At 42.7% G+C, this 8,937-nt stretch overlaps 2 protein-coding genes across 2 annotated transcripts; both read right to left on the reverse strand.

Moving 5' to 3' along the window:
- LOC125535078 (uncharacterized mitochondrial protein AtMg00310-like) lies at positions 1 to 2,528 on the reverse strand. The gene is made up of 3 exons (XM_048698136.1): positions 2,022 to 2,528; positions 912 to 993; positions 1 to 580 (listed from the first exon to the last, which is right to left on the reverse strand). Exons 1-3 carry the CDS (start codon positions 2,297 to 2,299, stop codon positions 491 to 493), a joined length of 450 nt encoding a protein of 149 aa, XP_048554093.1. The 5' UTR covers positions 2,300 to 2,528; the 3' UTR covers positions 1 to 490.
- A 1,630-nt stretch (positions 2,529 to 4,158) lies between these two features.
- LOC125535077 lies at positions 4,159 to 7,342 on the reverse strand. The gene is made up of 2 exons (XM_048698135.1): positions 4,548 to 7,342; positions 4,159 to 4,452 (listed from the first exon to the last, which is right to left on the reverse strand). Exon 1 carries the CDS (start codon positions 5,518 to 5,520, stop codon positions 4,594 to 4,596), a length of 927 nt encoding a protein of 308 aa, XP_048554092.1. The 5' UTR covers positions 5,521 to 7,342; the 3' UTR covers positions 4,159 to 4,452; positions 4,548 to 4,593.
- Positions 7,343 to 8,937: the final 1,595 nt, after the last annotated feature.

Here is an 8,937-nt window from a genome sequence, read left to right on the forward strand (position 1 = left end):
CTGATCTAGTCCACTAAGCAAGTGGTCGTGCTGCAATTAAGTGATCTACTCCACTACGCAGACGCCCAATCACTGAGCAGTGCTACATGTAGTGACAACTTTTCATCCGATGTTGTACGACATTTTTTTTGAACAAAGCAAGGCACCTGAAAGGTGCCTAAATTTCCATTGACAGCTTATGGGGTCATTACAAGTTACAGGGGCAACAGACTGAAGAATAAGAGACAGAGCCCGAAAAAGAGGCTGCAATGGAGAAGCAGAGATAGGTTGAAAACTAATCAACCAGATGAACTGCAGCTTAAAGAAAAGACCAACAGCACCGGTAGAGATGTGTTGTCATATGCTTGTGGTAACACCAGAGTCCAACTATTCTTGCAGGCAGGAGGACCCTTGCTTTGAGTGCTGTTTTTAGTAGCAATACACCTTGTGTAGTTGGAACCCTGTGCCAGAGAATTGAGCTAGAGCAGCCGCAACAGGACAGAGGTTTGTGTCATGTGATCTTGTAGAGCAAATCATGAGTGGCTGATCTGAAGCCTGGTACACCTGTTGTGCAAGATTGTGAGCCACTCCATTTAGATTCCTGGAAATGTGGAACACCTGAGCATTTAGAATAGAATAAATGCTATTAAAAGAGGCTAATTCATTTCTAATATTCCAAGGAGTAGCAGGGTGGGAAATGGTCTTAGAAGCAGCAGCAGAAGCGAGAGGAAGACAATCAGTGAAAAAAGTAGGTTGCTGCACATTCAATTTGTTTGCAATAAGAGCAGCGCAAGAAAGAGCTTTGGCTTATGCATGAGTAGGATCTGTGGTTACAGGGGCAGATGCCTGAATCTGAATATTAATCTCACCATGATCAACGGGAATAGAAAAGTAAATTCCAATACCTGTACCAACCTGTCCCCTCATAATACCTGGAATTTTTGAAGATCGAAAGGCCGCATTAGAATAAATTTTATTCCCTTTAATGATGAGATCAGACTTGATAGTTGTACCCTGCAGAGGTATATGTTATTCATTATTCAAACTGTGTGAAAAACTGTTGTACACTTGTCCTGACACCAGTGCCTCAGCCTGCAACGCGCAGTCTGTATTTGCAGCCATGATGTGAATCCTGTTCGGGTGTACTTCCCTGTGCTAAAAAAGGAGCTCATTCCTTTCTTTCCAAATGCACCATAAGAAATTGAAAATATTTTGCATGGAAGCAAAAGGATGACCAGAATTCAGAAAAGAAGTAATGGTTGAAAGGAGAGAATCATGATTATGAACCAGAGTGTCGGATCTAATAAACCAAGGGTGCGCAAACAAGGCAGCTCTAGCAAAGTGACAAAGGAAAAAAAGATGGAAATAGTCTTCGTGATGCGCACATCTAGAACAAATTTGAGAAATATGACCGAAAAATTTACCTGCTCTCATACCAGTACGCAGAGATTTACTAAGAAGACGCCAAGCGAAAGTTTTGATTTTAGGGAGCATGGAATTGTTTTTCCACAGCACTTTAAGAAAGTTTTTAAATTAGTGGCGACTTGAGTAGGAGCTGTTCTAGGATGAGCGTGAATGTCTTGTAAACAAACTTTCTAAGCATGTTTAGGAGAATAGGTACCATTGGGAGCTAAAGGCCAACAAAGAAGATCTTCATTATCATCCTGAATAATATTGGTATTAATGATTTGAGAAGCAAGAGGTTCCCTAAAAAGTTGGCGGATGAGATGATGATTCCAAGACCTAGCTTCTGTCATCCAAAGATCTTTAACTAAAGAGGGATAAACAAAAGCAGAATGTTGAGGAATAAGGTAGTCATGAATAGTATTCCAATTGGTACACCAAGGCATGCTCCATAAAGAAATATTCCCCTGGGTCAGTTGGTAGAACGCATGATTTTTAATCTTGGGAAACATTTTAAGAATAGCAGCCCAAAAAAAGCAGACTTAGGAGGAGCTAGAGTAGCTTTCCAAATAGTTGTATTAGGGTAATATTTGGCTCGGAGTACAGCATATAAATGTGAAGTAGGATTAATTGCTAACCTCCAAGCCGTAGCTAGAATTAGACTTTCATTAATTGCCTTCAAGTTTCTGATACCCAATCCTCCTTCTGTTTTTGAATTTGAAATGTCCTTCCAAGCACGAAGGCAAAGACTTTTCCTGGAATCTGTTTCTCTAATACCTGTCCACCAGAAGTTTCTGATTACTGCAGTAAGTTTAGCAATGAACTTTTTTGAGAATAAAATATTGGTCATGTAATAAACTGGAATGGCCGAGAAAACAGAACGGATTAATTCCAATCTAGCAGCATGAGAAAGCATATTAGCTTTATAGGAAGGCAGCTTGTTAAGAAATTTATCTAAGACAAAGTTGTAAGCAGCTGCTCTATTGTTAGCAGGAAGAATGAGAGGATGACCTAAATGAGTGAAGCTATCATCCAAATTAGCTACTGGAAAAATGCTTTTAATGTCATCTCTTACCTGCTGAGGAACATGAGAACTGAAAAATAGCTGATTTACTCCAGTTAGGAGTTTGGCCAGAGATATTACAGAAGTGATTAATCAAGTTGGCCATAACCTGAGCCTCCTGATAAGTAGCTTGCCCACAGACAAGAAGATCGTCTGCAAACAGTAAGGAATGCACAGAAGGGCAATTTGGTCCAAGAGACATACCAAACAAATGATTGGCCTGCAAAGCCTCATTCAGCATAATGGATAGCTCATTGATAGCTAGAACAAATAAATAAGGAGATATGGGGCATCCCTATCTAATACCTCTGTAGTTTTTAAATATTTGAGAGGGTTGACCATTAATAAGCACAGAGAAAGTAGGTGAGGAGATACAGGCATGAACCAAATTTATGAAATGACCATGTAGTCCTTTACGAGCCAAAGCAGAAACTATGAAGTTCCACTCAAGACGGTCAAAAGCTTTAGCAAGATCAATCTTGAGCATGAAAGCTTTATGATTCCAAGATTTAAGAGAAAAAGAGTGAGCAATTTCCTGAGCAATAATGATGTTATCACTAATACGTCTACCTTGTATGAAAGCCTGTTGAGCAGGATCAATATAGTCAGGAAGGTGAGTCTTAAGTCTATTAGCCAGAGATTTAGCAATAATTTTATAAATCACATTACAAAGACTAATAGGTCTATAATCAGACGGAACAAGAGGCACCAATTTCTTAGGAATGAGAGCAATATTGGTGTTATTAATATGAAAAGGAAGGGTAGCCGTCTGATAAAAATTAGTGACAAGCTTAGTGACTTCTTCCCCTATCCAATCCCAAGTAGCTAAATAGAATTCAACATTGAAACCATCGGGACCAGGAGAGGCATTAAGCTTCATATCCTTAAGAATCTGCAAAATTTCAGCATTATCAGGAATAGAATAAGTATGATCATTGTTATCATTGTATCCCTGAGAGTGAGAAAATGGTCTAGTCGTATTGTCATTAGGGGAAGAGAAAATACATTTGAAGTAATTCACAAAAGTTTGCATAATGGCAGTAGGATTGCAGTGAACAAGATCATGCTCATCTTTAATGGAACAAATAGTATTTCTTTTCCTACGTTTAATGACAGCTTGATGAAAAAATTTACTATTATGATCCCGTTTTGCTACCCAATTCTTTTTGCTCCTTTGCTTGTAGTACTGATTGATTTTAGTAAGCGTCAATTCATACCTTGCCGTGAGAGAACACTGTAGATCTTGATTTTGATGCTAAAGAGGAAGTTGTTGAAGTTCATTGATTTTTGCCTCCAAGAGCGCAAGTTTATTTTGTAGAGGTTTCTTCTTTTTACACCAAGCTTTGAGTGATCCTGCAAGATAGGAAGATTTTGCTGCAAAAGAAGTATGAGAAGCATTGCTCCAAATATTTTTCGTGAAGGAGTGAAAATCTTGTTCCATAAGCCACCAGTTTTCAAATTTGAAAGTCTGTCTAGGTTTGACAAAATTACCATCAGTAGAGATTAAAATAGGAGCATGATCACTGAGAATAATAGGTAAATTTAAGACTTCCGTATTTGGATAGAAGGAGCACCAATGAGAGTTAATGAGACAACGATCTAAGCGTCTAAGAACAGGTTTAGAGGTATTGTGTCTACCACGCCAAGTATAAGCAGGACCGCTATAACCAATATCAAAGAGACCACAATTCTTGACAAGAGAGCGAAAAGCATGCATACGATAGTAGTTGATATTACCATTGCACCCATCGATATCATACAAGATGTCATTCAAGTCACCCATACAAACCACGGGTTTACCTAAGTTATCATAAACAAATGCAGCAACCTGGTCCCAGATGACCTTAGTCTGCTTATGGTATGGGTCACCATATATACAGATCAAGCAAAAATTGACCCCAGAGGCTACATGGATAACATTCGCTAATATATAGTGGAAGGAAGAACTATGGACAGTGACTTTGAGCTCATCGTTCCACATAAGCCAAAGACCCCCTGCAGTACGTCTAGAAGGGACAACGAAAGCATTAGATACATCAAATCTGTTAATTAGATCAACTGAACGCACTTTGGAAGATTTAATCTCAGATATGAACATTACCTGAGCATGAGTAGACCGCATCAAGTTAGCAAGGTAAGACATTCTTTCACTGCCAAGGCCCCTGCCCATACCTCGACAGTTCCAAGCAATTGCTTTCATGACGCAACAGGCGTGTTAGGGCCATGCGCCGCTGCCCAAGAAGCTGAGTAATCCATGCCATCCTCTCCTTGATTTGAAATCTCCATGTTGGCAGTCGCATTGTGATCTGTCTGGTGAGTAATGAGAACATCCATTGGAACATCTTGGCGAGAGGAGCTAATGTTATCTTGATTTTCCACTGCGCCTTGCCCTGTGGTGCCATATGGGCTATGACAAGCATCCACACCCATGTACTGGAAGCGATCATGTCTAGGAGGAGAGATAGGGCCCTTGTAAGAGCTATCAGCATCTCAACTAGGCGAGTTTGAAGGCGTCTGAATTGGCCATGGATCATAGCTAGCTGCCGCTTCTCTGCGCTGATCCTCAGTGAGTTTGCTTTGCTTAGCTGTGGGCCTGACATCCAAGTTTGCCACAAATTTGTTGCTGCTTTCGTACAACATACCGCTACTAGCCATCGGATTGGAAACAGTCTCGCGGTGCCAAGAGGTAGAACCATAGCAACGGCGAGGAAAGTATTTGACAGAGGTACGCATACCTCCAGATCTCCCAGTTGGGGGAATATCCCATCTTGAAGTTGTAGATCGATGGCTGCTCCTGTTGACCGATGGATTTCTGGCAAGTTGAGACCCTGAGTCTGGACGGGCGGGGGAATTGGCGGCGCGGGCACCACCAACTGCTGCTTCCTCAGATCGGTAAGCGAGGGAGGAACCGGCTCGAGCAGTTGTGGCATGGGCAAGAGGTGCGAGCCCGGGTGGAGGAGCTCCGAGAAGGCTCGACCCAGCATGGGGATCGAGCGACGCCGAAAAGGGGACTCTGAATGAGCCCGAAGGAGCTCCGCCTGCCGCTGGGGTTTCTTGAGTGGAAGGATCTGCATCAGGAAGATTGGTCAACTCTAGTCTCTTTGTTGGTGGCAAAGGAGGATCTGGAATGTCTTCAACGGTTCTTTTGGGAGCGAGACTTGGAGGAGAAGGGAGCCTGCGCCATGAATGAGATGTGGAGGAGCCAAGTCTATGGAAAAGACTAGTGCTGTCTCTTCCCCTTGGAAAAATGTTCTCCATGGTGGCAGAGGGAGTAGGCATTACTGGATTCTGAGAAGTGAGAGGAGCAGAGAGTGCAGGCAGACTGAGCAGATTTGGGGAAGAAATGGGGTTTGCAGGTTCATCCTGACGAAAGGTATGCAGGGTTGAAGGTGGTGCCGACTGAAAGTCCAAAGCTGAAGTAGTCAGTGGGCCGGACTGTTTTATTTTCCCCGCATGAACCGGAGCGGTCCTGGAGACATCCACCTGAATTGGGGTGTCAGTACTATCAATCACTTTGTCTCCTGCATAAATGCACCGCCTTATGTCTGTGTCAGCAATAACTGCGTTAGGTGCAGCAACTACGACTGAAATCAATTGGGCACCGCCTGAGGCATGAACAATACTGTCATGGTCATGAGATCGATTAGCAAGAAATTGTTTCTGTCCTTGATTTTGCTTTGCAGAGGAACCTGGGTGATTGTTGCTCTGAATTTGCAAGGAGACATTTTGAAATTTATCCTTTTCTGAGGAATCATGTTGAGTCTGCTTCTGCAATCTGATGAGCTGAGGATTGGAAAAAGTGGAGAAAGCAGGATCTGAACTTTGAGGCAAAACTTCTGAATTTGCAAGCGGAATGAGTTCAACCTTGTTCATCCACTGACCAAATCTAGCAGCAGGGATTTGATCAAGCTGAATCTTCAACCTTTGTCTAGAAATCAACAAATTATTCCTTGTATCACAGTGCTGCACACTATGAAATAGCTGACCACAAAAAGTACAAATTCTGCCAATCTTTTCATAGAACAAATAAACCCAAGTAGCAAATCTTTCATCGAAAGATATCCAAATCTTGTCTCTAACAGAACTGACCACAGACAGCTTAATAATTCCCCACATGTAATCAGGTTTAGCAAAGAGCATGGCCTGAATAAAAGGATGAAACTCTGAAACTTGGCCCAAAGAAGTCAGAATCTTACTCAGAAGTTCTTGAGAGCGGAATCAATCAGGAACACCATATATACGGACAGTAACAAAGATGGTGTCAAACTTATAATCATGAATATCCTTGCTGTTATCTTTTGGATCCATGAACTCAACCAAGAAATTATCAGGTCCCATACTCCAGGGCTGCCTCGTGAAAACAAACATAGCAGATTGCAAGGACTGAAAGTGAGCCACAAATATGTACCTTGAAAGTTGGGAGATACCCTGATAATTATCCCTCCATGCTCTTGCCATGGACTGCTGAACCACGTTAAGCGAGAGAGTTCTTGGCTGCCCTCCAGTGACCGCCAGCTTCATCAAGATGTTGTATGCTGCATCGTTGCCTTTTTCTTTGCTATGATCTGAAGGATGGTGATGGGCCTGGATGTGAATAACTTGAGGATCTTGAATGGAGAGACCTTGCATGTTGATTTCAATCCCAGGATCTGGATTGAAATTCTCTGTGTTGACCAGGGGATCAGGTAGATGGCTATGAGATTCATGTGGCTCCATAGGAAGAGCACAGGCAGGCGAAAAAGCAGAGGAAAACAGTGGAAGAGAGATAGCTCGAAGTGGAATCCTCAGTGATGAGAAGGGATTAGGTAGCTGGGGCGGAGAGAACGAGGAGGAGGAAGAGAGGTGGAGAGCGGCATAACGCCAGTCCAGGAAGTCTCCGCTCGACCGTATTGCATGTTGTTGTACGACCTTAGTCAGTCACCCTAGGATCAAATCGCTCCTTTAAGAACAGACGTAGGATCATCATACCGTATGCAAATCGGATGTAATTAGTCATACGCAAAGCAATTTCGCCAATCAATTACCATTTCTATTTCCCGCCACAAACCGTATGCTCTCTTTATGCCAAAAAAACGCATTCTCTAGTTACGAAATAACCATATTCTTTCGTCTCCCCCACTTCACTCTCTTCCAGGCTCATACTTTTCTTTTTGGCCCCTCGAGTACCTTTATTCGGGCACATTTATCACTCACAGAGCACACTCCATCCTATCTTTTATCTGAAATTTGATGGAAATCTGGTCATTCAATTTTTCAAAAGTTTAAATTCAATGGAAGACTATACAAAACTAGCACAATGGAACTCGCAAATGTGAGGGCGGCGGCTTTAATATGTTCAAAGGATAAGTGTAGAAGTGCATGCTCTAGCCAATGCAACAAAAAAACCGATCTGTGAGAGAGGGCCGAACATTATACTCCAACATTCCCCCTCACGCATATGCTCCTTTGGAGCTATATGTCGTGGGCAGCGGAAGCAGGGGCAGTCCGCAATTATTTATTGCGTTTACTGGGTTTTGAATCCTGAACCTCTTAGTTGTAAGTTTATGCACCTAATCAGTTCATCCATTAGACCGATCTGATAAAAGAGACTAGACATCACATTATACGTCAACACTCCCTCTCACGTGTGGCTCCCTTAGATCTAAACATGGACCGAAAGTGGGCTGCAATTTAATTGCGCCAGCCGGGTCTTGAACTTAAGACCTCTTGGCTCTGTTACCATGTAGAAGTGCATGCTCTAACCAATACAACCAAAAAACCGATCTGTGGAAAAGGGCCGGACATTATACTCCAACAGTAAGGAACTCTTTGTAGCGTCTGTTCGATGAATGATTAGTTGTGCGTATGTAGCAGATGCATGTCTGTTTATACAGATAAATGCACGCAATTGAATGATTACCATGTGGGTGTGGACTGCTGCCCACTTGCCCTTTCTATTTTCCTACCACCTAACTGAATTATCTTCTATAGTGAAATTTGCGATGTGGAACTGGGTTTCTAGGAGTTTCGCTTCTATGGCTACTTGTGCCCTGACAATCCCCTTCGTTCCTTGAGAATGCCTCCATCCCCACCACCTCATGTATGTCCCTCGCTTCTCCGCTGTTTTGGTTGTCGGAGAGGTTGGGGTAGAGGCTTGACACCTTTACAATGACGCCATCTTTGGTGTCCGACGTGTCCGACGTTGCTTCAGTGGCGGCTTAGCCTTATCTCTTGGCTGTAATGGACTGGTGGCTGACCCTCGGCTGGTTGCTATCCCATGTCCGAACCTAGGAGGAGCCCTCTTGGCCAAGCTGTTATGGAGGGACCTGATTGTATTCTATGTTTATCACATGGGGTCTTTTGTGTAATTTGACATGACCGGTTTGTATTTTGTTGTGTCTTTGGGGTCCTTGCTTAAAAGAGCTATTTTTCTTTTTTGAATACGGTACAAATGCAGACGCTCATACATATGCATATATACTCATCCTATGAACACCCGCACGCACAACCTA

Source organism: Triticum urartu, chromosome 2 (assembly GCF_003073215.2).
Source record: "Triticum urartu cultivar G1812 chromosome 2, Tu2.1, whole genome shotgun sequence".
NCBI lineage: Eukaryota > Viridiplantae > Streptophyta > Magnoliopsida > Poales > Poaceae > Triticum > Triticum urartu.

What these genes read in the sequence shown, in the direction of transcription:
- LOC125535078 (XM_048698136.1), bottom strand. Translation starts at nt 2,299, where the DNA reads ATGCTTTCTCATGCTGCTAGATTGGAATTAATCCGTTCTGTTTTCTCG. An exon ending in ATTCTAGCTACGGCTTGGAG is followed by an intron (nt 994 to 2,021) that starts GTTAGCAATTAA and finishes ATACCTCTGCAG; the next exon opens with GGTACAACTATCAAGTCTGA. An exon ending in TCGATCTTCAAAAATTCCAG is followed by an intron (nt 581 to 911) that starts GTATTATGAGGG and finishes CCACATTTCCAG; the next exon opens with GAATCTAAATGGAGTGGCTC.
- LOC125535077 (XM_048698135.1), bottom strand. Translation starts at nt 5,520, where the DNA reads ATGCAGATCCTTCCACTCAAGAAACCCCAGCGGCAGGCGGAGCTCCTT.